At 44.5% G+C, this 27,586-nt stretch overlaps 1 protein-coding gene and 1 non-coding gene across 2 annotated transcripts; one reads left to right on the plus strand and one right to left on the minus strand.

Moving 5' to 3' along the window:
* Positions 1-6,409: 6,409 nt before the first annotated feature.
* On the minus strand, positions 6,410-27,519 carry Acadm (acyl-CoA dehydrogenase medium chain). The gene is made up of 12 exons (XM_057793338.1): positions 27,323-27,519; positions 25,101-25,188; positions 22,613-22,710; positions 22,452-22,521; positions 22,119-22,219; positions 21,250-21,330; positions 20,046-20,176; positions 15,854-15,962; positions 13,723-13,863; positions 13,030-13,125; positions 8,501-8,749; positions 6,410-7,189 (listed from the first exon to the last, which is right to left on the minus strand). The coding sequence occupies exons 1-12, from the start codon at positions 27,350-27,352 to the stop codon at positions 7,118-7,120; spliced, it is 1,266 nt and encodes a 421-aa protein (XP_057649321.1). The 5' UTR covers positions 27,353-27,519; the 3' UTR covers positions 6,410-7,117.
* LOC130890253 (small nucleolar RNA SNORA15) lies at positions 23,474-23,616 on the plus strand. The gene has a single exon (XR_009058699.1). It is a non-coding gene; the product is annotated as a small nucleolar RNA SNORA15 (small nucleolar RNA).
* Positions 27,520-27,586: the final 67 nt, after the last annotated feature.

The raw sequence follows: 27,586 nt of genomic DNA on the forward strand, positions 1-27,586 counted from the left end.
GTCCGCCCTCCCTAGCCGGCTCCGCGCAGCCCGAAGGACCCCGCGGTCACCGTTTAGCCGGCCGCACTCCTGCCTGAAGGACTCCGCGGTCACGATGAAGCCGGCCACGCTTCCGCCTGAAGGACCCCGGGCTGGAATTGTCGCTCAGCCGGAAGAGTGCTTTCCTAGCATTCTCGGAGCCTTGAGATCGGTTTCAGCCCCTGTGTAAATTGGGAGTGGCGGTGTTGACCTGGAATCCTAGCACTGGGGAAGCGGAGACGGGAGGATCGGTAGTTCAAATCCCCACCTATGTAGGCACTTGGAGGCCAGCCTGGCATAGATTCTCTAGGGAAAAAAAAAAAAAAGAATAAATCATGGTATATCTGTTACCCAGTTAATTAAAAAGAACAAAAAGCGCCACATATGCTATGGAAAGATGTTTAAAAGATAGCATATAAAAATGCATGCTTATCATGGAATAGCTCTTGGATTTGAACCCTGAAACTACAAAAATAATGGTTACTTTTTACTCTATATTAGTAACTTACGGTTTACCTCTTCATTTTAACTTCTTCTTCTCCTCCTCCTCCTCCTCCTCCTCCTCCTCCTCCTCCTCCTCCTCCTCCTCCTCCTCCTCCTCCTCCTCTTCTTCCTCTTTCTCTTCCTCTTCTGGATTTTCGAGACAGGGTTTCTCTGTAGCTTTGGGGCCTGTCTTCGAACTAGCTCTTGTAGACCAGGCTGGCCTCGAACTCACAGAGATCCGCCTGCCTCTGCCTCCGGAGTGCAGAGATTAAAGGCGTGCACCACCACCGCCTGGCCCTTTACTTCTTTTTAAGGTCCTGGGGATTGAACTCAGAGCTTTGAAAATGCCAGGCATGTGATCTGCCCCTGAACCATCCATTTTCCCAAGCCAGTTTACCACTTCAAAGAATAAGCTTTGCCCCGTCAAAGAACTGTAGCTGCAACAATATGAATTCCTATCTATCCCTCCAGCCTATCCTAACCTGGAACATGCTGTAATTATGAAATACAAATTGTGTGACATGCTGCTTACTTTAAAATTTGTTTGTTGATGGCCACCTCAATGTATATGTTGTACCCATATACAAAAGCTACCCTAGCCTTAATGGGATACGCCCTTCTGTGCAGTGACAATGGCTAACGCAGGCTCTTGTCTGACCAAGGTTCTCAGGATGACAGGATGGTTGAGAACTGAGCTCTCACCAGGGCATTTATACCCCTCTAAAGCTGAGCAAACACCACATAAGAGGGGACGGGAAGGAGCAGTAGAGAAAACAGGAAGAAGGCCCATCTTCTGGGCCCCACAGCCACTGCAGACTTGAACTCAGAGCAGCTATGTTTGTCTGCACGGGACTTGTACATAACTGGCCCTGTCGAGAGTCAGTCATAGATGGGGCGGAACTCCGGGGGGCCTTGCCCCTCCCTGCTGATCTATTGGGTACAGACACTTAGTGGGAATGGGGAATCGTCATCAGCTGTGTATCCGCTGTATGCTCACCAGGCATCAGCAGTTTGCTTCAAACCCGTGGTCACTCAACTCAGCCCCCAAAAAGATATGAGTGTGAGAACCAGGGTTAGAAGGAGAAGGAGAAGACTGATGTGTGTGGGGGGGAGGAAGATAAAAAAAAAACATAATGAGCATAATTGGAATGCATTATACACATCTATGAATAATCAGAATGCAGTATAAGCATGTATGTAATGGCCAAAGAACAAAATAAAAAAACATTGCATACTGAAATGATACTTTGGATATATTGAGTTAAGATCTATTTTTAAGTTAATTTCATCTATTTTCATTTTTTATAGTGTGACTTAGAAAATTTAAAACAATCTGTAGGAGTCACATTATATTGTTATTGTTTAATGGATGTCTACTTTGTTACGCCCAGAGACACACCTGCCACTTTGTAAATGATAAAAGCTTCTCAAGCTTGACATGGTAGAAAACACCTATAATCCCAGCACCTGCAAAGCTGAGACAGGAGGATCACAAATTTGATGCCAGCCTGCGCTGCTTGGTCAGTTTGAGGCCAGCTTGGGACACATAGCATAATTCCACCCCTCCCCCCCCCCACAAAAAAGGACAGAAATATTTTTGTTATTAGCAATATTTTTTAAGGACTTACTTATTTTGTTTTTTTGCATTGAGACTTTGCCTGCGTGTATGTGTGATTCCTGAAAAGGGCAGAAGAGGGGCTGGATGGCTCAGTGGTTAAGAGCATTGCCTGCTCTTCCAAAGGTCCCAGCAACCACATGATGGCTCACAACCATCTGTAATGATGTCTGGCGCCTCCTTCTGGCCTGCAGACATACACACAGACAGAATATTGTATACATAATAAATAAATATTTTGCTGGGCGGTGGTGGCGCACGCCTTTAATCCCAGCACTCGGGAGGCAGAGGCAGGCGGATCTATGTGAGTTCGAGACCAGCCTGGTCTACAAGAGCTAGTTCCAGGACAGGCTCCAAAACCACAGAGAAACCCTGTCTCGAAAAACAAAAAAACAAAAACAAAAAAAAAAAAAAAAAAAGAAAGAAAAGAAAGAAAAGGGCAGAAGAGGGTGTGGGGTCCCCAGGATCTGGAATTACAGACAGTTGTGAACGGCCGTGTGGGGGCTAGGTGCTGGACCCAGATCCTCTGCAGAAACAGATTCCTGCTCTTAACCATGGACCCATCTCTCCAGCCCTGGGCAATAATGATTTTGGTCAAAGTTCATGTGATGGACTGCTGGAACTATAAGCATGGCTCACCAGCATTTAGTCTGCAGGCTGTCCCTAGTCAGCCTTAACACGTTGAGTGTATCCTGGGGCATTCCCATGGGACAAGAATGCATCATTCCCTGTATCATTTCCATCCATTGGATTGCAAAGACGAGAAACGGAAGAGTAGCCAGCATCTATTGTTCATCCAGAAATCTGGGATATTACTATGAAAAAGTGTGTTTTTCCAAATCAGTGAAATAGAATAAATATGGAATGGCTATTGAAACAGTATATTCTACTCTCGGGGGCTGGAGGTGCATAGCCCAGGAGAAGAACACTTGACCTGGGTGAGACCCTGGGTACAATTCCCAGCACTTAAAGAAAAAAAAAAGGCACTGGCTAAATATTTCATGATTTCTGACTTCTTTACCCTGTTCTTTTAAATGAAGTGAAATTGTGAAGGCTGATCTTGTTGGACTGGATCAGAAATCACCTGAGAGATAGCCCTGGTCACTCCTGGGAGAGGTTTGCTTACTCAGGTTATCAGAAGGGGAAAGGCCCACGAAAAAGTGTTCTTATAGAAATTGCTAGCCAAAAAAAAAAAAAAAGAAAAGAAATTGCTAGCCCAGAGATATCTATTAAAATCCAAATGTCAGGCCAAGTGTGGCGGGGCACACCTTAATTTGTGGCACTCAGGATGCCGGCTGGTGGATCTCTATGAGTTAAAGGCTAGTCTGGGCTGCAGAGTTAGTTTCGGGCCATCCAGGGTTATATAGTGATCCTGTCTCAAAAAAGTGAAAAACAACAGCAAAAAACACCAAGCAAACAATTTGCTAAGCTTCTTAGTTGACTTTACTGCTGTTAAGTTTCACATGTTATAAACTGCACGCTTGTGTCTGTTCATAATTCAGATCTTTAAGTCTAATCCCCATAGTGACTGTTTGTGGGAGACAGAACCTTTGAGAGCTAATTGTCCCAAGGGTGGAGCCCTAACAAGTGGAATGAGCGCCCTTTCCAGAGGCCACACCACCTGGTACTTTATAGCGCTATATTATTTGTGTTTTAATAAATAAAGCTTGCCTGAAGATCAGTGCAAAGCAGCCACACTGGCCAGCCATCCAGGCCAGGCAGTGGTTGTACACGCCTTCCATCCTAGCATTAGAGAGAAATATAAAATGGGAGGAGATAGGTCTCATGCTCAGTCTCAATCTGAGGATTCTTGGAGGCAGGATTGCCCATTTTCAGTCTGAGGTAGAGGTGAGAGCCAGTAGCTGGCTGCTTTGTTTTCTGATCTTGAGGTTGAACCCCAACATCTGTCTCTGGGTTTTTATTTTTTGCGCTACAGTTCTTTCTGCCTTAAGAAGACACTACAAGAGACAGTAGTCAGAAGCCTGGCAGAGCACATTCACCAGAAACCAGCGGAGCTGGCAGCCTGCTCTTGGAATTACAGGTCCCAGCAGTGAGGGAAGTACTTTTCTGTTGTTGCTAAACCATACACTTCATGGGATTTTGATATAACAGCTCAAGCTAAGGTCTATAGTACTTGCTGCTAGATACAACTGGGGGTGTGTGCTAGGTATCACACATGCAAAACACATTGTCTTAAACACACATACAAAACACATCGAACATGCAAAGCACATACGTGATTACTTAGTTATACCTTGGTCATAATAGTAATTTATAAACATTTACTTACTTTTAAGATTTATTTTATGTGCTTGAATGCTTTTTGCCTGCATTTACGTATGTACATCATACACATTCCTGGAGCTCAGAGGCCCGAAGACAGCATCGGATCCCGTGAGCAGGAGTGACTGACGGGCGGCTGTGAGCCACAGTGGGTCCTTGCAGGAGTGACGGGCGGCTGCGAGCCACAGTGGGTCCTTGCAGGAATGGCGGGCGGCTGCGAGCCACAGTGGGTCCTTGCAGGAATGGCGGGCGGCTGCGAGCCACAGTGGGTCCTTGCAGGAGTGACGGGCGGCTGTGAGCCACAGTGGGTCCTTGCAGGAATGGCGGGCGGCTGCGAGCCACAGTGGGTCCTTGCAGGAATGGCGGGCGGCTGCGAGCCACAGTGGGTCCTTGCAGGAATGGCAAGTGCTCTTGACTGCCGAGCTTTCAGCCCAGCTTTTTTTCCCAAGGAGTCTTGCTGTGTCACCCAAGCTTGCTTCAGATTCATAATCCTTCTGCCTCAGTAGTGTTGGGATTCTGGTTACCTGCTGCAGTATCTGTGCTGCTGGGCTTAGTTCCAGTTCCCCCGTGCACACAGACGCCTGCAGATCTCCTGTGCTCCCAAATAAATAAACCTTTGCTGTACTCCATTCTGGGCTAGTGTGGACCTATTTTTAAATCGCAACAATGTCCAGCTTTTTTTTTTTTTTTTTAAACTAAGGGCATGTTCCTGAGATGTATCCTTTATAAGATATAAATGGACACATATAAGCGTTTTCCTGAGTTCTGAGCCTTCCAGCTTGTCATTACAGCTGAGGGAGGGGTCGTGGGAACTGCTGTGGAACATTAGGTTAAGATGTGTTGCATTCATTTATGCTGTGGAACATTTGTTTCATGATGCCAAGACGTGTTGCATTCTTTCATGTTGCATTTGTTTAGCTCTGTAAAGCTGTGTTACTTTGCCTGCCTAAAACACCTGATTGGGCCACTAAAGAGCTGAATGGCCAATAGCAAGGCAGGAGGAACAGGTGGGGCAGGTGGACAGCAAGAATAAATAGGAGAAATCTAGGGACAAGGGTGAGAAGTGGGAAAAGGAGAGGAGGACGTCAGGAGCCTGCCACCCTGCCAGTCAGCCACAGAATAGAAGGAAAGAAAGATATCTAGAGGTAAAAAGCCCAGAGTCAAAAAAGTTAAAGAGAAACTGGATAATTTATGTTAGAAAAGCTGGCTAGAATCAAGCCAAGCTAAGGCCAGGCGTTCCTAAGTAAGCAGTATCCATGAATTTATTTGGGAGCTGGGTGGTAGGCCCCGAAAAGAAAAATGAACAGAAAGCAGAAAACAAAAATTCCAACTACAGGAAACACCAGAATTGTAACTTTGTTGGGCAGAGTACAGCTAGAATCAAGCCAAGCTAAGGCCAGGCGTTCCTAAGTAAGCAGTATCCATGAATTTATTTGGGAGCTGGGTGGTAGGCCCCGAAAAGAAAAATGAACAGAAAGCAGAAAACAAAAATTCCAACTACAGGAAACACCAGAATTGTAACTTTGTTGGGCAGAGTACAGGTGGCCTGAAGGCCAGAATGTGTGAAATGGTGTAGTTTTGTCTTTGCTATTTCTGTGGCTGCAATAAACACCTTGACAATAGCAACAGAAGGGAACACTCCCGTGGCCCATGGCTCAGGGTCATAGTCTGTCCGGAAACAGCGTGATATCAAAGAACAGAAGAACCAGAAAACATCGTCACTTAGCTTAATTTATTTCTCAAGTACTTAATACTGAATTCACAAATTGTGGCCATTATTTCATGTTTATATTTTCTGTGGTCTTTTTGTTTGTTGTTTTTCGAGACAGGGTTTCTCTGTGTAGCTTTGCAGTCTGCCCTGGAACTCGCTCTGCAGAGGAGGCTGAAATCCATCTGCCTCTGCCTCCTGAGTGCTGGGATCAAGTGTGTGCACCACCACCGCCCAGCACTTTCTGTGGTCTTTAACAGAAGATCTACTAAAACTGCACACAGACACACAACACCATGGAATAGTGCGCAGCTTGGTTTATTTCAGTTCTTTTTCAAAGTCGTGTGTGAACAACTATGTACAGCAGCCCAAAGATTTCATACAAACCCTAAGAGTCATAGAAAAATAATTTAAAGTTAGCTTTACTGAATTATTTTAAACAAGACAAGTAAAATGTTGGTTCAGTATTAAGATTTTCCAGAAATTTCTTAGTCTTATAATGGAGAAAATGAAATATAATTTTTATTTACTCTTTTGTGCAAAACAAGTAAATATATTCAAAACCATAAAATTCACACTTTAGTACAGAAATGCTTCTAAGTATTCAGAGTCTGATGGGTCCAAATCTACCCGCTTTTCAATGGTTATTTTAGAATTTTCACCGAGTTCTTTCTTAATAAGCCCCCTTTCTTGTCCTTGAATGAATGAGCATTAAAACTGCACTGCATTTCTCCCACTGTGGCTAACTGATCACAGAGTAAATCAGCATAGGCTAGGGGTGGGGGTACTAAGGACAACTCATTGTTCCAATAAAGCAAATTCATCTGGAAAAGATCACCGTGGAGTTCAACAGAGGCACTCTCCACCTCTGGGATAAACTGCACAGATCTGCGTGACTCATCTTTATTTCCTGGGAAAGATGACAAAGCCCCTTTCCCCCTCTTAAGCATAAAAAGTGTCTTGAGATTTAGTTACATGAGGATGAAGCATATTTTCAATAGCAATTTCTTTTAATTTTTAAACTTTCCAATGTGCTCACGGGCTATGATCAGCCTCTGAATTTGTGCAGTACCTTCATAAATCTGAAAGAAAAACATAACTTGGTTTAAACACCTGGATTTATTTGACGTCTCAGACAACAGTCTAAACTCTACTATAGCACCAAACTGAAATGTTATTTGATGAGAACAGTTTAAGTCATAAAAATATATTTTACAAAACTGGGAGGCAGGCTTAAAACATTAGAGAAAATGATATTTATACTTCAAAATGTTTGGGAGATCTAAGGTTTAGCATTGGCAGAGTATTGATCATCAAATGTTTCTGAGCTGTCACGTATGTCCTTTGGCCGTTCTTGGTCCTTCCTATCACACACTATTCTTTTCCCTACTGCTGCCTAAGGAACTGTTAAAGAAATCAAGATATTGGAAGCTGTGGGCTGGTAATCCACCCTCATTCCCAATCTAAGCTTCTAATCTGAATCAGTGGTTAGTTCCCTTTTGGGAAGTAGAGGAGGGTCAAGGGAAAAGGCAAACATAAAAGAAGAACAAAAAATATTGCACAATACCAATTAAAAACAAAACACTGAATTAAAACAACAGCAAAAACTTGACCAGCTGTCCATGTCTCACTCAAGCAGTTTGCTTCCACCTTCCCAATGAGTAGATTTGTAAAGTCATTTTTTGCTGGGGTGTGCAGAACACGGCAGGGGTATTAAGTCATTTGTTGGAGTGTGCAGAAACATGTACTCTAAATAACCCACAATGAAGAATATTTTTTTATGAAGTTATCCTAAAATTTTATAATATCAACTTAATTTCGGTCAAATATCGCTTCTCAAGAACACATAGCTTTTGACTATAAGTACAGTTTCAATTAATTAAAAAATGTCAGGCAAGATTCCAGACAAGATAATTTTTAAAAGCATGCATATTTTTCAGAGGACAAGAAATGTAGATTGTAACTGGTTTAAATTTGAAGACTCAATGGCAGCTAGGCAGGAGATATGTGCCAATGCCATTCACTTTACCTTCCCTCTTAGCAGCCACACTTAATAAACAATATTCTTCCTCTGTGTTGATTAGCTACAAAATCTGACTCTTACCAATCTGTAATTATAATATATTTTATTTCACAATGTCTTCCACATGTATTGTGTGGGTGCATGCATGCTGTGGCATTTACGTGGAACCCACAGGACGACTTTTAGGAGTCCGTTCTCTTACCATGTGGGTTCTAGGACTCCAACTCAGGTTGTCAGGCTGAGTGGCAAGTGAGCCACCCTTTACCCTCTGAGCCACTGTGCTGCTCCAACTGTCGCTGTTACCAGTGGCTTAAATCTACTGTTGTCATTTATGGATGTTCTGTCCCCCCAGAAACAGGACTACACCTACCTGATAGATCTTGGCATCTCTCATCAGCTTTTCCACAGGGTACTCTGTGTTGAACCCATAGCCTCCAAAAATCTGCACGGCGTCAGTCGCTACCTGATTGGCAATATCTCCAGCAAAGGCCTTTGCAATGGAGGCGTAGTACGTGTTCCGGTGGCCAGAGTCAACCTCCCAAGCTGCTCTCTGGTAAGCGAGTCTTGCGAGTTCAACTTTCATCGCCATTTCTGCGAGCAGAAATGAAACTCCTTGGTGCTAGATTTAAGGAATAAAACAGATAAAGGGGATCTACTGGACGTATTTGAAATTTTTTTCTTAAAACGTTTTTACTTTTTATTTTGCATTGATTTTGAATTTGCAGAAAAGTTATAGCTAGCCGGGCGGTGGTGGTGCACGCCTTTAATCCCAGCACTCGGGAGGCAGAGGCAGGCGGATCTCTGTGAGTTCGAGGCCAGCCTGGTCTACAAGAGCTAGTTCCAGGACAGGCTCCAAAGCCACAGAGAAACCCTGTCTCGAAAAACAAACAAACAACAACAAAAAAAACCAACAACAACAAAAAAAGAAAAGTTATAGCTAGCATGGCCTAGCCGTAAGACTTTTGTAGATTGAGACTGCTTTTTGTTTCCCCGCTGCTCAGACCCGAATAATCACACAGAAACTATATTAATCACAACACTGTTTGGCCAATATTCCTACCTAACTATTACATCTTAAATTAACCCATTTCTATTAATCTGTGTATTGCCACGAGGCTGTGGCCTACCAGGAAGGTTCTAGTCCTTCTCCTTTGGCAGCTACATGGAGTCTCCCTGACTCTCTCTCTATATCTCTGTTCGGATTTCCTGCCGGGCTTTACTCTGTTAAACCATTGGCCAAAACAGCTTTACTCATTAACTGATAAAAGCAACACATATACAGGAAGACATCTCACATCATCTAATAAATGACCACAGTGCAATGACCAAAGCAATTGGCGCGGGTCTGCAAAAGTGCATAGACCCAAGCCAGACTCGCCAGGTTTCCTACCAAATCCTGTTATCCATTTCAGGATCACAGACCGATTCTAGCCTTTTCATTTTTCTTTCTTTTCTTTTGGTTTTTTGAGACAGGGTTTCCCTGTGTAGCCCTGGCTGTCCTGGAACTCACTCTGTAAATCAGGCTGGCCTCAAACTTAAGAGATCCACCTGCCTCTGCATCCAAGTGCGGGGATTAATGGAGTACATCATTGTACCCTGCCTCTTTTCCATTTTTAAAAAGAGATTTATTTACTCATTTAATGTCCATTGGGGTTTTGCCTGCATTTATGTCTTATGAGTACTGAGTTAGAGACAGTTCTGAACTGCCAGGTGGGTGCTGGGAATTGAAACTGGGTCCTTTGGAAGAGCAGCCAGTGCTCTTAACCACTGAGCCATCTCCCCAGCCCCCTCTTTTCTATTTGAAGACAGTCTTGCTATATATATGTAGCTGACATTGATCTTGAACTCACTCAAGACCCACCCTGCTGTAGTTACTACCTCAGAGAACCCCGCCCCCCCAGACTATGCAATTTCTGTCTTATCTCCTGACTTCTGTCCTTCTGAAGAATATAGATTTTTTGGTAAGTTTCTCCTTGGTTTGGCTTATCTACATTTTCCCATTCTTAGGATGAGGTCTTGGGTTCAGCTGCACAGATTACCAGGCATTCTTGTACTTCAAGCGTCTGTGGAGATCCAGACGACACAGTGGGGCCCGAATGAATGGAATGTGGGGCTGAAGCTAGGACTTCTTATCAGACAAGACTCTCTGAGCAGCCCAGGGTGGCCTCACACTTGTGATCCTCAGCCTCCGGAGTGGCTGGGATTTCAGGTATGTCTGCCAAGCTCTGCCCTGCCAGGGCTTTCAAAGGGAAGCTGTTACAGAGATGGAAAAATGCAAATGATGACTCCTGTCCTTGTCATAACCGAACGGGAGACGAAAACCAACCCTCCCTGAAGAGACGGCAGGTGCTGTGTCGTGACTGGCATGTAACACGCGTTACAGGTGGAAGGATTGTAGTGTGTGCCACTATACACATCTTGTTTTTGATTAATGAATTAATTATCGAACAGGGTCTTGTTATGTAGTTCAAGCTGCCTAAAACGTTTACTGCCTGAGTCTACTGAGTGCCACCACTCCAGGCTTGGGGTTAATCTAAGGTGGTCCAAGCAGGTGCTTTTATCGATTGCTGAAGGTGATTTACAGGAGTCGCCTCGCTGCAGCACCTTTGACCCACGGTACCCGCTCTCCTTTTGAGTCTGGTAACTCCACCTCATAGGTTTCATCTGGGGACTTAAATGTTACTCCGTTTCTTTGTGAGCACTTGCTCTATGAGGAGGAACTTATGTCCAAAACAGATGTTCTCAGGGGCAGAAACTGCCCAGCCTCCTTTCCACATGGAGAACAGGATCTGTAAATGATTGATTCTTTGGATCCAAGTCTTAGTGCTGTCATTTATTAGCTGGATCTAATGTTCTTACATAAATGAAAACGGCAGTGCCAACTCCATGGCATTGGGGGAACGAAATGGGTTGTACGTGCGACACACTGAGAAGTGCCGGCAACAGAGAAAGCACCCAAGTGTTTTCACGCGGCAGATGCTCAGTGACACTTGTGAAGTGAGATTAAAGCTATGGAGTTTAGTGTGGGAACCCCACCTCACAGGGGCGGCGCCCAGGCGGGGGGCACGCTCAGCACGCTGTGCTGTAATGGGTGTGAGGGTAGAGTGAGGGCACGCTCAGCACGCTGTGCTGTAATGGATGTGAGGGTAGAGTGAGGGCACACTCAGCACGCTGTGCTGTAATGGGTGTGAGGGTAGAGTGAGGGCACGCTCAGCACGCTGTGCTGTAATGGATGTGAGGGTAGAGTGAGGGCACACTCAGCACGCTGTGCTGTAATGGATGTGAGGGTAGAGTGAGGGCACACTCAGCACGCTGTGGTGTTATGGATGTGAGGGTAGAGTGAGGGCACACTCAGCACGCTGTGGTGTAATGGATGTGAGGGTAGAGTGAGGGCACACTCAGCACGCTGTGCTGTAATGGATGTGAGGGTAGAGTGAGGGCACACTCAGCACGCTGTGGTGTTATGGATGTGAGGGTAGAATGAGGGCACGCTCAGCACGCTGTGGTGTAATGGATGTGAGGGTAGAGTGAGGGCACACTCAGCACGCTGTGCTGTAATGGATGTGAGGGTAGAGTGAGGGCACACTCAGCACGCTGTGCTGTAATGGATGTGAAGGTGTCCCCGCGTACAGTGAACAGAGGGAGGTGCTATGAAATGAATGGGAAGTTAGTGGAATCTGAAAGAAACGAGAGAGCCAGTAAAGGCAGACAGAACACTAAAATGGTGCTGCGGTTGATACTAGGAATCCCGCTGGTTCTCAGGAGAAGCTTCCTGAATTTTGAGAATAAAATATTAAGGAAGAGGGAAAGAGAAGAGGGACAGGAAGTGATCTTCGGTTTGGAAATGATAAGGAGCCATCTTTAAATCTCAGCTTGGAGCTCAGTGCAGAAGTTAAGGCTACAGAGAGAACACACAAAAGCTAGGATCCACAGAGTTAGAGGAAGTGGGACAGGAAGCCATCTTTACCATCCCAATGTTACCAGACAGGAAGCTGACGCAGAAAGAAGTAAGGAGAAGTTACCACAACCAGAAATAATCATGGAGCCAGGCTTGACGGGAGCACTTAGGAAGAGCTCAGTGATGTTGGGGGTAGCCTGGTCTACACACAGGCCAGCCAGGGCTACTGGAAAAGGTATACAGAAGGCACCTTAAATATTACCTACTCTTTTTCCTAATATAATTTACAGGGTGAGCAATTGTAAGTGACACTGTCAAAACAAGGGTACTCTTTTCTTTCTTGCATTTTGGTTTTTCGAGACAGGGTTTCTCTGTGTATCCTTAGCTGCCCTGGAACTAGCTCTTGTAGACCAGATCCACCTGCTGCCGCCTCCCAAGTGCTGGGATTAAAGTGTGCGCCACAACTACCTGGCTGAGAAAATGTACTCTTACAAGTAATTGTGATGAACTATAGAGTCTTCTTCCTTACAAAACAGACTACTTTCTTCTTTAAAAGTAACTTCTAAATATTTAGATAAAATGAGTGTATTTAAATTTCAACATGGCAAACACAGCAGACTGCTTCCTTAAGAGCTGGGTAGATAGCTGTCAGGGAAATGCTTGCCACACAAGCCTGAGGACCAGAGTTCAGATTCCCAGAACCCATGAGGAAAGCTGGGTACAGAGGTGCCTCCCAGGAATCCTAGCATCAGAGAGGCAGAGACAGGCAGGTCATTTGAGCTGACCAAACCTAACTGATGAGCCCCAGGCCAGTGAGAAATTGTTGTTTTAACAAAACAAAACAAAACAAAAAAAAGCTAACAGGAGAAGACACCCAAGGTTATCCTCTGATCTCCACACAAATGTGCAAAAGTATGCTTTCACCCATGAACACATAGGCATGCACACACACACACACACACACACGCAAACGTACACACTCAGAGAGAACGAAAAATTACCTCTGCTAGCAGCTTTCCAAACGTTTTCCTCTCCAGGGCATACTTGGTAGCTTCGTCCAGAGCTCTCTGGCCGAGCCCAACAGCAGCAGCTGCTACCTAGGACGTTAACACCGGGTGACACAAAAGTCGACATTGTTGTCAAGCCACACAACACAACACTACCTGTCTCAGTCAAGTGGTGTCACTGTGGTGGGGGAAGGAAGGAGCCCTGGGGTTTATTATTTTAATAAATAATAAAGGTGATGGCAGGGGCTGGGAAGGCAGCTAAGTAGCAGAGAGTGCGTGCATGATTGGCCTTCAGTGGACCCTGAGTTTATCCCATTGCTGTGCAATAAATAAGTAAATACATAAATAGGTCAAGTGTGAGGCTGAGGCCCACAGCCTAGAGAAAAAGTCATTACTGTTTAAGCAGGGAGCCTTCCTTCCACACTCATTCTAAGTGAGCGGCAGAATACGCGGGGATCCGCAGTCAACAAGAGTGATCAAGTGGGGGGAGCGTTCAGGAAATCTAGCAGGCCGTAGCTTAGCGTCTGCTAAAGTCGCCTCTATACTGAGCAGCAAAAGAAGGTGAAATACATAGTACACATAACAGTCTCCTCTCCACCACCACTACCCCCCCCCCAAGGCATGCAATGTTAAAATAAACCTCATGAAAACCACAAACTCAAGGTCCCACAAAGATGATGAGCTTACTGCAGGTCTGGTTCTATCAAAAGCCCCCATTGCAATCTTGAAACCGGCTCCTTCAGCGATTAAAACATTTTCCTTAGGCACTCTGACATCTTCAAAGACAATTCCTCTTGTGTCTGAGCATCGCTGGCCCATGTTTAATTCCTAGCAAGAAGATCACAGAAGAGCACCTAAGAGTCCCGGCTCTGTCGGTCTACAGTCCCTTTGTGCCTCTTTGCAGTCACCTAAAGCAGGGGCCACAACGCAGGGCCTGCTGTTCCTGTTCCAAGAAGTGAGCCTCCATGGAGTAGGAGCACACCCACCTCTGCTCATCTTCTATGGCTTTCTCGAGACTATAATTCAGAGCTGAGTTGTGCAGGAGATCCTACACCTGCAAAGCCTGCCATGTTTCTGGATCTTGGCCATTCAGCTCTTTATTACACCAATCACAGTGACAGTGTACAACTATCTCACAACAGCTTCCAGGCAAGGGAGTGCACGCCTTCAATCCCAGTCCTCCAGAGACTGAGGCAGGAGGATCACAAATTCTAGGCCAGCTTAGACTATTTACTGAGACTCTTTGTCTCAAAAAAGGAGGCAAGGATGGGGCTTCTCTTTTAGGTCATGGAAGTTTAAAGGCTGAGCCCTTGTGTGCTGTTTACTTCAGCCCGTTTGCTGACTCCAGAAACCAAGGTCCAAGTAAATGATTTACTGACTGTCTCTGACATTGTGTCTTTACTAACAGACTCTCGTAGGACTTTGGCCTGTGCAATTTCTGATGCCATATTATGGTATATTTTTAAGGGAAGATATTGAAGACAGACTATGCTTTACAAATAGGCTCCCAACACCATGTGTATAACAGAATGAGCACCGTGGGTAGTCACGCTTCCCCCAGAGGTTGGCATGTGTGGCAGATCGTGCTCTCTAGTGCTTGGCCTCTCTGCTTCTCTGACCTTCAGCATTAACCCCTACATCTGACTCTGGGTTTTTATTATTAAGACCAACTAGAATTCACGCTGCAATATTCAACACATTTCTAAAGAGATCTGGATACAACGGCAGAGCCTATAAACACAGAAAGTTGGCTTTGAAATCTGTTTTATATTTACAATCAATTCAAATTCGCTTTTTCAGCTCAGCCTCAGGAGACCATTTCCAACGTCTGACCAGGTAATCCGAACCTTTCCGCGTGGGAGGAAGACTATTTGTTCAGGTAACTTTAGAACTCTGGCTTGATCTCCACAATTCCTCCTTTGTCATTGCTGCAGGCCTCATCGCCAACAACTTTCTTTAAAATCTCCACTTTGCAGAAGCATTTCAACCAGGGTTATAATCTTAAGCCATGTGTGTAAGCTCTCACGAGGACTTCTGACAATATTCCTACAATATCTCTCCTTTGATGTGTGGTCTTTTAAGCTCTCTGTGGCTAAGACACAAATTATCTGCACACTCTGAGACGGGATGTGCAGGCATGCCACTGCCTTTCTTATTTAACACGCTCTCCCACCCCACCCCCACCACTGACACAGACTGACATCTTCAGGTTTCCAAGGTACAGCTGCTTCTGTTAATGCTGTTGGATTGTGGGTAATCCATCTACATCACATGGCTTTACCTGTCCTAACCAAAGCTTGTTCCAAGTCACTGGGATGGAAGAAAGAGTCTTCTCAGAAATCTGCATTCTATGGTGAGGCAGCAATCACGGCAGCCTGGCTTCTCTCCACAGTTACAGCCATCATGAATGTGTTTTGCACAAAGAGCCCATCTTTGGGTTGGAGAGGTGGCTCAGATGTTAAGAGCACTAGTTGCCCTTCCAGAGGTCCTGAGTTCAATTCCCAGCAACCACATGGTGGTTCCCAACCATCTATAATGAGATCTGGTGCCCTCTTCTGGCCTGCAGGCAAACATGCAGGCAGAACATTGCATACATAATAAACAAAATGTTTAAAAAAACAAAAACAAAGGTCCCGTCATTCAAAATGACTTAAAAGATTTTTAGTGGCATACAAACTATGTCCCCAATATCATCAAGACACAACTCAACTTTTATTACAACTTAAAATATTATCATTAAAGGAAAGAAACAAGAATTTTGGCATTTACAGTTGACATTTCTCTTATGGAGGCAGGTGTTGAGAAACACGCTGTTTACCTTCTTTCCGACATGTATTCCTGGGGTGTCAGCTTCCACAATGAACCCGGTGAAGGCTTTACTGGCAGGTGCTTTAGGGTCCGGGTCAGAGCGCGCCAACAAGAAATACCTAAGGCACAGAAACCCACGATGAAGGCAATAATGAAGATGAAATAACACACACTGATTACTGTCTCAGCTACCTGCCCGACAGCCCCCAGCATCACCATTTCCACAGGAAAGGAAATGAACTCGCACAGATTCCAGTTCCACTGTGGCCAGACTTTTCAACTACCTTTCTCAACGAATGGGTATTAAGTTAGGGTGAATGTGAGTTATTTGTGAAAATCCCTGCAGCCGAGACAACACGAAAGCAGCACACGTGGGAGCCGGTCGTTGTTGATGGGACAAGTGACCCGCAGATGAGCAGGCAGGACTCTGGCTGCCGTCAGGGGGGTTCCCGGGGCAGCAGCCAGCGCACACACCGCACCCCAACTACTAGGGGTAGTCACAGGTTTTCCCCAGAAGGATTGAGAAATACAGCTTAAGGAAGGAAATTCCCCACACCTAAACTACTTTTCCATATATCGTGATACAGTTTTTTTTTTTTTTCTGGAACCTTCACAAAAGGACAAAAAGTCATATGGCTCAAGTCCAAGCTGAACTTTGGACTAGTCAGTCCTAGCATTTAAGGAGAGAAGAGAGCAATTGAGCGTTTTAGTCTCTCTTAAGCAATAAATTAGTTTTTATGCTAAAACCCCCAATAATTTGTCAGTTTATCACTGAGTATAATTTTACTTGGTAGTAGGAAAAGACAAAATTATTTTCTAATTTCACAACTCACCGAACTTGTCTTCCCCAGGATGAATTATAATCGGTTCTCAAAACTGTGATTATTTAATTGCATTATTATATTTCCCTTAGCTTGTTCAATTTTCATGGCTTCTTTACTTCTTTATTACTTGCTGATGTGGTGTGAGGATACAAAATGATGCTGTTTCTGACTGATACTGAATCAGGATACTGAATGTAGTACCGGCCTCATTTAGGATACTCAAAAGGTAAATAGTCAGAACAATTTCCAGATTCCTAGTCCCAGCCCTGACGCCTGTGCATGATAAGTGTTCATTTTGTGAGCAGCACAGTCCACCATGGTGGGATGCTTTCCCACACTGCACATCACATAAATCTGCTGACGTAGACCCTTTTCAGAGTCGGCTGTGCTGGGTCAGACCTGTAATCCGAGCATTCGGGAGTTTAAGGCAGGAGGATCACATGGGTTTGAGTTCAGACTACGTTCCACAGTGACTTCTAGACCAGCCTGAGCTACAGAATGAAACGGTGTCCAAAACAACACAAAAAAACAAAACATAATTCCACCCTAATCTCCTATCGTAAAGGCGTATGTATCTGAATGTTCAGTTGCTGGGGAGTAGAACTGTTTGAGAATTAAGTGGAAAAGGTGTGTGTAGGGCCATATTATACAGGCCCATATTTTTACATGGTGGGGCGACCAGAATTTTAGGCCAGTTTGTACCTGCCACACAGAAGGTGGTCACCAGCCTTTGAGACGAACTGACGCCATCCTAGACAGAGGGTCAGGATATGCTAACGTCGCTCTGCTCCTTTGGAATTAGGTCGCTTGGGAAAGAGCTGTTAATTCAGTCTATGTGACAGAGCAGGCATACAGAGCAGCCAGAGTTGCAGATGCGACCTAAGTCCCACTACCCCGGAAACAGAATGCTGATCAATTTCCCCCTCAGTTTACATTTTGGCATAAAAGCTGTTTGGAGAAGAAACGTGGGTGGATTTTCAGGATGTGAACTCAGGATCTCATGAGGGATCCTGAAAACTCCCTCCCGATAAAGTCATGTGAGATGTGCTTCAATTATTCCCATGCCTCCTCTCTGGTCCAAGAAATAATGTATGGTCTGAGCTGGCCACGGGACCATGACAGGTGTGGCCTTGCTGGAGGAAGTATGTCACTGGGGGTAGGTTTGGAGATTTCAAAAGCCTACGCCAGGTCTAGTCTCTCTCTCTCTCTCTCTCTCTCTCTCTCTCTCTCTCTCTCTCTCTCTCTCTCTCTCTCTCTCCCTCTCTCTGGATCAGGATGCAAAGCTCTCAGCTACTGCTCCAGCACCATTCTTGTCTGCTTCCCACCATGATGATCATGGACTAATCTTCTACTATAAACAAGCCTCCAGTTAAAGGCTTTCTTTTATAAGAGTTGCCTTGGTCATGGTTTCTCTTCACAGCAATAGAGTAGTAATTAAGACATCCCCTAAACCCTGCCTTAAGAAGTCTTCTGTCGCCGGGCGGTGGTGGCGCACGCCTTTAATCCCAGCACTCGGGAGGCAGAGGCAGGCGGATCTCTGGGAGTTCGAGACCAGCCTGGTCTACAAGAGCTAGTTCCAGGCCAGGCTCCAAAGCTACAGAGAAACCCTGTCTCAAAAAACCAAAAAAAAAAAAAAAAAAAAAAAAAAGTCTCTGTCATATACTTATAGTAATAGATAAAAAGCCTACTTCCCAAGACAATGCATATGGGCCCTATTATTGGAAAGACTGTCCTTAAAATGAGCTATTTATTTATTTATTTGTTTGTTTTAATCTATTTTATTTATTTATCTATCATTCATTAATTCTTAACTGTCTTCCTGAAGTAACCATGCAAGCCTACTCCATTTGATCTTAGTCAAAAGGTCAAGAAGGTATCTATTTATCTTTGATATTCCTGTCTTCCAAGTGTTGGGACTCAAGACATGTGCCACTGTATGCAACTCTGTTCTCTTTTCCAAGAAATATAATTTAAAATTTAAATTCTAGGGGCTGGAGAGATGGCTCAGGGTTAAGAGCATTGCCTGCTCTTCCAAAGGTCCTGAGTTCAATTCTCAGCAACCACATGGTGGCTCACAACCATCTGTAATGAGGTCTGGTGCCCTCTTCTGGCCTTCAGACATACACACAGAAAGAATATTGTATACATAATAAATAAATAAATATAAAAAAAATTTAAATTCTAACTGTATTCCAAATTAACCCAGACAAAATGTTTCTGAGCATGTTTCAGAGGCTTCCCTTAACTAACAGCATCTGGATCCTTTCTGTTGAGAAGTATCTTAGCTGTGCTAACTCCAGGCTGGCACTGTACTCCTGCTCCCTCAGCCTGGAATCACTTGGCCCCTCATCGGCCAATCCCACCAAATGTATAGTTTATTAAACTTTCTTCTTTAACAAATGATCAGGTATTCTTCTTAACATTTTATCTATATTTATATAAATGATTTTTGATGTTTAATGGAACTTTATGTACTTGTCTTTACAACTACATATTTGGAAGTTTTAGACATCGCTAACCTCAACTACCATCCTCTTTGTGCATAAACTCAGGTTTTTTGTCCTAAATTTTTGAGGGGGTCTCATGAGCCCAGGTTGGCTGGAACTTGCTATGTGGCTGAAGAGAACCTTATACTTCCTGATCCTTTCACCTTTGCTCCAAGGGCTAGAAATACAGGAGCACGTGACCAGGAATGGTTTGGTTTTTACTTTTAGATGATACAGAGGGTTGAACCCAGGGCTTTGCGCATGCCAGGTAAGCTCTTTAACCACTGAGTTACATCCCTGGCCTCAGGACTCAAGTGATTTTTTTTGGGTGTGGGGGAGCAGTTTTGAGACAGGGTTTCTCTGTATACTAGTCCGGGTTGTCCTGGAATTTGCTTTGTAGAGCACGCTGGTCTTAAACGCACAGAGACCTGCCTGCTTCTACTTTCTGAGTGTCCACGGCTCCCGGCCCAACTCAAGTTTAAAGAATGCCTCTGTTGGGGATGGGCACCGCAACATAGTCTTTACCTGGCTCGCACAAAGCCCCAGGTTCGACCCGAGAATCACAAATCCACTGAGAACCAGAACAACATCCTACGAATATCTCTGTGTTTTTCCTGAGAGTTTTAGGGTCCCAGGGAAGTGCCAGTATAGACGGGGCAGTAAAGCCTGATAACTCAGTGAGACTAGCTATTTTTACTGCACTTTACACATTAGACTTCTTAAATTAACCTGGAAGTATTGCCCAAGGGCTTAAAATAGTTACTGCATCACTGAGTTATTTATAATGTCACATGAACCTTACAGTTTCAAAACCATGGCTTGCTTTAACTGAGACACTTAAGAACAAAAGAGGAAAGGAAGTCTTGGAAGACGCAGTGGTTAGGAACTGTACCAGTTGGCCTTCCCTCCATTGGTTATCCACATCTTCTGGCCGTTGATGATATACTCATCGCCCTTCTTCTCCGCTCTGGTCTTAATGCCCGCCACGTCAGAGCCTGCTGAGGGCTCTGTAACACAGTAGGCCTTGAACATATGGACACAAGGAAATAAATGTTAATTATCACATGGTGAATGTCGGTGATAGTATCATTTTGTTTATTTTGTGGTGCTAGGAAAGAACCCAGGTTCTCAGTGTGCTAAGCAAGGGTTCTACAGTGAGCTATATCCTAGACCCTGCATTTTGTCTTTGAAGGTAGCATTATAAGTGAATGTCTAACATTACACGGTTGTATGTTGTGAGATATTTGCTTACACTGTGTGAAGATGCATCTTTGTGACTGGTTTAATAAAAAGCTGAACAGCCAATAGCTAGGCAAGGAGGTATAGGTGGGACTTCTGAGAGAGACTGGGGGAGAGGGAGAGAAATCTAGAGGCATGAGAGAGAGGCTGGGGGACTGAGGGGAAACAGGAGAAACAAGATGGGAGAGTGGTAAAAAGTCACAAATCAAAACTTAGATTAATATAACTGGGTTAATTTAAATTATAAGACTTAGTTTAAGAGAAGCCTAAGCTAAGGTCAAGGCCTCATAACTAAAGTCCCCGTGTTATTATTTGGGAGCTGGCTGACAGGACAGAGAAAGACTTGTTACAGTTCTTAGAAAACCAAATAAATTGCCCAAATGTAAAAATATTTAATATGTAAATAAAAATAAGCACAGGATACCAATAAACTATCGGAGATATTAAAATACTAGGTATATTCAAACAAATTCACTAAATTCAACTTAATATAAACTGATCTATTTGAATAGTCATTTAATATTTATGAAGTAGTAGGCTATAAAATCAGATAGTAAAAAGGCAGCCTGCCCTTGAGATTTTCACAAGGAAACAGGGTAACCATGCTAAGCGTGGCCATTAAGCACCAGCTTCCTTGAGATGCTTAAGTCAAATCTCACATAGAAAGGATATTCTGTAAGAAGAAAGAAGAGAACATGTACTCTCTGCAGAAGTAACTGCATGAGATGAGGACAGAAAGCAGGACAGGGCTGGGAACAGAGCCTGGTGTGCATGAGGTCCTGGGTTCAAGCCCAGGCAGCCCACAGACCGAGCAGGGGAAGCAGGAGGGGCAGGAGTCCAAGGCTGGTCACACTCACACACATTATTGGCTGCTCAGTCATCCTCCCCAGGTACTTCTTCTTTTGTTGGTCATTTCCAGCAAGAATCACAGGCATTTGCTACCAAGGAAAATCAACATTAAGACAGCAAGATGTTTTATTAGTTATGCAGCTTCAGAAACACAGTTCAACAAATGAAAAAGAACTATCTGCCTCCCAGAAGGAGTGAATTCAAAGAATTGGCATTTGCTCTGAACTAGGAAGCTACCGAGCACGAAGCTATGTCTACCGGTCTAAGCTCCTCACGTTATAGGCAGGCTCACTGGCAATATACAACCATTGACAACACTAAGATGCTCACAGATTCAACTTAGGATATGGGACGCGGTGTCTATGAGCAGATGCTCAGTATATTTCAGCTCAGGAAGTGGGCAGTAGCACACTAGGATGGCTTCTGAGCCATCTCAGGCCTTGCCCTTGCCTGAGACTGTAGCTAAGGAGGCTGTAGCCAAAGTGTCCAATTTCCTCACAACCACACCCAAAACTCCAGTCCCGGAGACAACAGAACCACCATGATCGGTCTGGGCAATCATATCTCGAAGCCAGGCTAACAAATTGTCCCTAAAGTTTAAACTAACTTTACTGTTAGCATCTCATTAACAGCCCAGGCAAACAATTAACATGCTCTTAAATTATAATTTTACTTATTTTGCATGTATGTGCACATGTGTGTACATGTATGTCTGCATGTGCCACAGGTCACTTCTGGAGACCAGATGACAACTTGGGAGAGTCAGGTGTCACCTTCTACCACAGGAGTTCCTGGGGTGGAACTCAAGCCACTAGAAGTCTTTATGCCCCGAGTCATCTCACAGGGACCATTGTAAGCTATTTTCTTAGTAACTCACCCCCAAAGAATTCGCCTCAATAGCAGTTTGCACCCCTGTACACCCGTACGCCAGCTCTTCGGTAATTAAACACGCATCGAAAGTTCCCAGTCCAAGACCACCTGTGGCATGATGGTGTATGCAGAGCAGAAATTATAACACAAAGATCAACTCAGCAAACTCAAACCCAGCTAACAAGGAAATGAGTCTCCCCAGAGCAGCAAATCGAAGTGCTCTAAACAAAAGCAGAAAGCCACTGACCGGCAACAGACATTTTAACAGACATTTTAGGGGATGAGACAATTTCTGGTTTTTTTTTTTAGTTTTGGGACTAAGAATGTGAAGGAAGCTTACCACAGTTCTCCGGAATGTGTGCATTGATCAAACCAAGTTCCCAGGCTCTTTTAATGAGGGGGACTGGGTACTAAAAGGGATAGAACAACACAGTCACACTACAGCCAATGGTGACATGATCTAACAGCACGAGACTCCTCTCCCTACAAGGTGATACCCACTTCACCGGTTCTGTCGTATTCTGCTGCCACCGGGATGATTTCCTCTCTTGCAAACTTTCGAGCGGTTGCTTGAAATTCTTTCTGCTGTTCAGACAACTCTAAAGGAAAATTATTTTGAGAACATCAAGAGGAAATCAAGTTGAAGAAAGAAGCCCCATGAAGTTAGTATGTGGAGATTTATATTTATCATAAGACATGCTTCTGACCTCAGGGAGCAGCTTAAAGAAACAAGGCATGATTTACTTGGTCAGCGTACAGTAAGAAAACTTGTTTCAAAGACTTATATAAGAACACCAACACCATAATTCAAATTTCACTCTTCCTTTAAACTCCAACACATTTAAGAATATAAGTTCTCACAAATAAACTGGTAAAAAGGATGAGAAATTTCTCCAAAATAATAATAAAAACTACATAAAACCTTCTGTATCACTAACAGGCAACATTCAAACAATCCATTTACACAAAATAAAACTAGTTATTGCAAAATGAACGGGATGACTATTGTCTGGACCCTCAGGGTAAATGTAGATTGTTATTACATTTTCGTAGTACCTAGGGTTTCAATGTGGGTACATTGATGTGAAAAATGAGGCTGGAGTGTAGCTCATTGGTAGAGTACCTGTCTATCCTGTGTGAGTTTCTGGGGGGTGTTAAGGATGGTATCGCGGTTGCAGGCAATTAAAGAAAGAGCCAAAGCACAGAAGACTGAGCCAGGTAGAGTGGCGCACACCTTTACACTCAGCACTCGGGCAGCAGAGGCAGGAGAAAAAGAAAGTAAAGACCATGACTGCAGCTATCGTTTCTATGGTGACGTGAGAGGCAAAATGTCAAGGAAGGACCAGCGTTAAAGGAGACAAGGTACTGCTGAATATTGCGTACTTTAGTCAGTAAATATATATTAAATAAATATACAGCCAGACACCATGCAAAACTAAGGTCTTCCTTTAAAATGACTGGCATGCTGTTTTTACGCTATATCACTACTAAAAGTGAGTACAATTTAAAAAAAAAAGCAGGAGACTAAGGCAGAGAGGAGGGGATCTCCCTGTTACAATGATGTCTCAGCATAAGAGGCCTTGGAGCTTTGTTCCAGTGTTTTCTTCTGGTTTTTCAAGTCAGGGTTTCTCAGTAGCTTTGGAGCCTGTCCTGCAACTTGCTCAATAGACCAAGCTGGCCGTGAACTCACAGAAATCCTACTGCCTCCCAGATGCTGGGATTAAAGGTGTGTGCCACCACCACCCAGCTATTCCAGTGTTTTCTGAATCACAGCTCTACTTCTAGGTTTGGAGACAATTCCTGTCAAAGCCATGGGCTGGTCAAAGGCAGGAAAGGCGGCCAGCACTTCACTATTTGTTGGTGAAATGCTTTCTCGTGGCTGATCTTACCGCAAACCTCACGTCTCCTCTACTCCTCAGCAGCAGACTGATGGGCCCGAGGTGGTCAGCACTCAGTCAGAGCCTTGCAAGCTCCCTCCTAGATCCCGGGACCTCCCTCACCCTCAGGCACTCAGCAGGCTGTCACAGATTCTTGCCAGTGCTAACTGATATGTAGGAATTTGTCTGTAAAAAGCTGAGAGTAGATAGCAGAGCAAAGGGGGCCATCTTCAAACCCAACTGATCCAATCTGCTATCCACACATCATTTGAAAAGTCTTTGTTTAATTCTGGTTGGTACATAAATATTATATATTTATATGTTAGACATATAATGTTATATATGTATATAATATAAAATTATATATTATATATATATTCAAATATAAAACCAATAACCCCAGAAAGCTACCTAGGAGAAAGGTACAAATTTGAAGCAATAGACCTTTAGGGGATGAAGGACCCTAAAAATGGGATATATTTCACATTTTTGACCTGAATGTTTCATTTTATAAAAACGAAAGAAAACGTTTACTTCTTGTCTCTCCAATATTGCATTGCTTCCTGCTCTTAGGTCTGAGAATGTCATGATTCTATCAAACTATAGCTCACATAAATTAGACCATTTTTTTTCAGCTTGTTACAACATCCAGCACTGAATCCAGGAAGTGTTCGAGAAATACTCGTTAAGCCAGGTGTGGTTGCTCACACCTTTAATCTCAGTACTTGGGAGGGAGAGACAGGCAGATCTTTGTGAGTTCCAGGGCTGCCTATCTGTCTACATAGAGAGTTCCAGTCTAGCCAGAGCTATGGAGTGCGAGTCTGTCTCCAAAGAAAAAGAAGTATTTGTTACATTTGATTTCTAAGTTGAAGACAATTCCTGTATATTGGTAAATATTCGCTTATTTGGGCTATCCACTTGGGAGAGAAAGAGGAAGAATAATGTACACACAGCCTGTCAACAGTGCTGGATGTACGGCGTGTACGAAAGGAGATCATGATGCCATACAGCAGATGTGAACCATCTGTGGGTGGTGACGGGCTCTACCCATGGACAGACATCATGTTTACAAACATACATTTTCAGATCAAAGGACAGAACGTCACACATACCAAAACTAAACCCTAATCCCGGTTCCTTCTTGAGAGACGCTTTCGTGTGTTGCGCTCGCCACTCAAAATGAGAAAGACTTCTTAGGACCTGGAAAAGACAGGTGTATTACAAATAAATCTGATCAATTCGTTCAGATGAACGAATGCTGGCTAGGCCACTGAGGTGGCTTGGGGACAAAAGTGCTTACTGTGTAGGCTGGCGACAGGAGTGTGACCCTTGGAACTCACGAGGCGGGAGAAAACTGACGACTCCCACACCTGCCCTGTGTGCGCGAGAGTTCTCACAGACACACCCATGTATGAATAAGGCTGTTTATGCTGACCTTCCAAAGTGAGCACAGCATCTATATGGGCATATTCAAGACCCATGTTTTTATAGTCAGTACCAAGCACTTTAAGAGGAGGTATGGATACTTGTGAGACACCCAACATCAGTGCTGCGAAGCAAGCTTGGGCCCTCGGCAAGAGTCGCAAACACTGAACAACAAAAACAAACAAGAAACCATAATCCGTTGTGTGAGTCTCAGAGCATAGATTTTTGCTGCCGTTGTTTGTTTTGCTTTTGACACCAGGTCTCAGTGGTGGCCCTAGCTAACCTGGAAACTCACTTGGTAGATCAGGTTGGCCTTAGCCGCACCCCCCCCGCCCCCCTGCGCGGTCCACCGACAGGCTCTAATAATCCGGTTTGCGTTTCTTTTAGGACAACTTCTTTCAAGGTAGTTGAGGATGGCTACAGGCCCACTGTGCAATCCAGGCTGGCCTGGGGATCCCAATTCTTCAGCCTCCACTTCTGAGACTGGATGAAGATCACCACTCTATAAAACTAGTTGAAATCTGATACTTGTCATTTAATTAGGGCAGGCCCAATTAACACAGGGGCCTGCTCGTTGGTTGTGCAGGATGAGCAGTCCTGTGCGTATGTGCATGCGCGTGTGTGTGTGTAAAGGTAGTTTAGTAGAACAGAGTAAAGAACAGCACAGGATTAAGAAGTTACTGTCCCAACACCAAGTCCAAATTTCGCAAATGTCCATCTTGGAACAGTTCCAAATACACAATGTGTATTCGCCTCTGGAGAATGTGGCTCATTGTTCTAGTGGATAACTGGGGATTATTAAACAAGATAGCCCGACTTGAGGGCGCTTGGAAGGCAGCAGGGAAGCTGTGAGCTTCAGCCAGCCTGGACGACAAGGTGAGACCCAATGTAAACAAGCAACAAATAGGATCTTCTGAAATTCTAGTCAAAATAGTCTTGATTACACCTGGCTCTCTGCCAAGAACAAGGGCATTCCAAACATGGGAACAATAGTAACTTTAGTCCTCAAATCTGCAACAGCACAGCTAAATAACGAATTTCTTAGAAATGTAAGGCTTGGTTTTACAGCAGTGTGGGAAAACAGATAAAGAAACGTGCATTTTCTGATTAGGTATGGGGTTGGACTTTCCTTCATTTGTCCTTGGAGGTACCAAGAATCCTTTGCCAGCTCTGTTGTCAGAATTAAAACTAATTAAAAAAACCCTCCAATTTCTGCTTTCAGAGTCTATTAATTTGTATTGTAATGGCCAAGGGGAAAAGGCAATCACTACGACAATAGAATCATTGTAAATTCTAAAACATCTTTTGGGGTCAAAGGCTATTTTAAGTGGCATAAGTGGACGTCTTGTATGAATATATCGATAATTTTCAGATATGAAAGTTTTAGTTTAGTTAGTGCCTAAGACAGACTTTAGAAGACAAAACGCTGAAGTGTACACACAGATTTCATGAAGTTTCTTCTGTTTTTTGGAAGAGTGCCTGAACATTCCAGAACCACAGGGGCACTAAACCGATTCTGTCCGAGAGCAGCAGCCACTTCCCGTTCCTTCAATCAGTACTAACGCTGGGTTGAGCACACCCAGGACCAGCCTGTCTGGGTCCTGACATCTGTTTACACCCGAAGCTGCAGACCAACACACGGTCTGATGTCTTCCCGGGTGGGACTGTAGTGAGAATTTTCGGCAAGTCTCCTCCGCCAGAACACGGTTCTGACACCGGGTTCCCACCAAGTTCGGGAAGGGTGGATAACCCAGAGAACTATCTGCCCCTTCCTGGCCGAGCGCAAGAGGGTCCAGAGGTCCTGCTCGCAGGGGTCAGCGGCGCGGGTCGAGGCCCGCAGGCTCCCGCCCTTCCTCCGGCCGCATAGCAGAGCACCGACCCTCCCGATCCCGGCCCGCACCCAGCTCACCCCGCAACCTCTGCGGAACGCCGCTGCCATGATGAGTCCTTTCAGCCGGCTCTGACCACTGCAAAGCAAGGGAATAAGGGCGGCGGAGTTGGGAGTTCTCCCACGGAAGCGTGGCGAGGAGACCGGGGCGTGGCCTAGGGCGTGGCTTCTGCGGGGCGGGAGGATGGAGCGACCCTGAGCAGGCGGACCGGATCCTGGATCTGAAGGCACCGGAGTTAATGAGGGGACTCAAGGGGCGTGACCTGCCCCTGCAGAAGGCGTGGT

Source organism: Chionomys nivalis, chromosome 18 (assembly GCF_950005125.1).
Source record: "Chionomys nivalis chromosome 18, mChiNiv1.1, whole genome shotgun sequence".
Taxonomy (NCBI): Eukaryota; Metazoa; Chordata; class Mammalia; order Rodentia; family Cricetidae; genus Chionomys; species Chionomys nivalis.